At 44.0% G+C, this 1,726-nt stretch overlaps 1 protein-coding gene across 1 annotated transcript; it reads left to right on the top strand.

The window, feature by feature from the left end:
- The first annotated feature begins 6 nt into the window (after window positions 1-6).
- On the top strand, window positions 7-1,566 carry LOC115242106 (lamin Dm0-like). The gene is made up of 3 exons (XM_029818179.1): window positions 7-715; window positions 828-1,311; window positions 1,390-1,566. Exons 1-2 carry the CDS (start codon window positions 267-269, stop codon window positions 1,072-1,074), a joined length of 696 nt encoding a protein of 231 aa, XP_029674039.1. The 5' UTR covers window positions 7-266; the 3' UTR covers window positions 1,075-1,311; window positions 1,390-1,566.
- The last annotated feature ends 160 nt before the right edge of the window (window positions 1,567-1,726 follow it).

The following is a 1,726-nucleotide window of genomic DNA, read 5'->3' as shown; positions in this document are numbered from 1 at the left end:
ACACGTTACGCGTGTGTCCTTTGTTTGAACCTTATTTTTTGGATTTTCTTCTCTTCTAAGAGAATTTTCGTTATTGTTAACGTCTTTGTATTCTCATTTAACGCCACTTCTGTATACATTATACGCTAGATTTTGGCCGTATTGACCTTCGTTCGAGGGCAGGAGCCAGGAGCCATTCAAGTAAAGAAGAAGAAGAAGCGACACGTAACTGGGAAACCGCATACGAGAGAAAGACCACGTACTCACTAACCTCAACGACGACAACGATGCCTAGGAAGAATACGGCGGCCGCCGCGTCCTCCGCGACAACCGTCCCGTCCTCCGCAACAACCGTTCCGTCCTCCGCAACAACCATCCCGTCCTCCGCGACAACCGCCACCTCGTCGTCGTGGAGTAGCATCCAATCGCCGCCGAGCACGTTGACGCCGATCGTCAGCCGACAGCCCGGCAGCCCGCTCAGCCCCAGCGATCGGGCATCTTACATCGACACGATACGTTATCTCCAGTCTGAGAACTCCCGGCTGAAGCGGGAGGTGCAAATCACCCAGAAAACAGTCACTCGGGCCGTCACTCGGGAGATGTCCAACATCGAGGCCGGGTACAGCGTCGTAATCTATAACAAGCGAAAGCGGCTCGATGAGACGGATACGGAACGCGTTCTGCTCGAGCTCAATATCAAACGCTTGCGGAATGATAACAAACATCTCAAGAGCAAGTAAGTGATACTACATGGTATTTTAATTTATTTTTATTTAGTAAATATATATAATGTGTTCTGAAAGTTGAGAAGATATGTTATGCATTTTTATTTAATGTATGTTCTCTAGATTGGAGAAGAAGATAAAGAATTGGCAGATAGCAGAACGAAATGCAGTCATACATGAAAAATGCTCCAGTGATTTGAATTTGAATCGGATAAAGGAGCGAGTCGATTTTGCAGAAGCTATCATATCACGTGTCTTGTGCGTATCGTGGAAAAGCCCAGGGAAGCGAAGCATATTTCTGCCGCAAATGGCAGTATACATGCAAACACAGAGAGGGCTGGACTTTACCGATATTATCCATCAGGCATGAGGTTATGTTACATGCATGTTTTCGAAAGAGAAGAATCCTTTGATAGACGTGTCATCTGGCCGTGAAGACAGTTCGAATAGTCAAGCGAGTCCTTTGTTAAGTTTTGTGGGGACTTCTTCATCTTGTCAATTACCGATGATACCAATACCAGGCAACAACTCATCAGAACCGAAAAGTTTGACTTATTTATTAGATTGTTATTCAAGAATTGCAATTGAAGAAAGAAATCATGGAAAGGTACGCACATACACACACACATATCTTCAAAATTAGACAAGATTTTATTAAACTAATTCTTTTTTATATATTTTATAGCAATCCAGTGTACTTCTCTCCAATACTCTTTCCGATGTAGTGACAATTTTGAAAGCGCAATGTGTTCAGTATTCCAGCCTCGTTCTACAAGGGTTAATCGGCATTTGCCAAGCTGCTGACATACCTCTTTGCACCATTCATTTTTACAATCGGATATTATCGCAAAACTTACCTCGGGGCTATGATAACATTTTCACTCCAGTCTTGAAATATCTGTATGACGCGATATCGAACGCGATCTTAGACGGCAGTACGCAAATAAAACCGATCGAGGCGCTAGGCGAACTGATACAGATTCGCAGTGGCCCAAACAGCAATATACATCCGATTTGCCGTT

Source organism: Formica exsecta, unplaced genomic scaffold, assembly GCF_003651465.1.
Source record: "Formica exsecta isolate Colony F162 unplaced genomic scaffold, ASM365146v1 scaffold5669, whole genome shotgun sequence".
NCBI lineage: Eukaryota > Metazoa > Arthropoda > Insecta > Hymenoptera > Formicidae > Formica > Formica exsecta.
Note: the sequence above shows the minus strand (reverse complement) of the source record. Positions and strands in the feature narration are given on the sequence as shown.

What these genes read in the sequence shown, in the direction of transcription:
- LOC115242106 (XM_029818179.1), top strand. Translation starts at nt 267, where the DNA reads ATGCCTAGGAAGAATACGGCGGCCGCCGCGTCCTCCGCGACAACCGTC. An exon ending in AACAAACATCTCAAGAGCAA is followed by an intron (nt 716 to 827) that starts GTAAGTGATACT and finishes TATGTTCTCTAG; the next exon opens with ATTGGAGAAGAAGATAAAGA.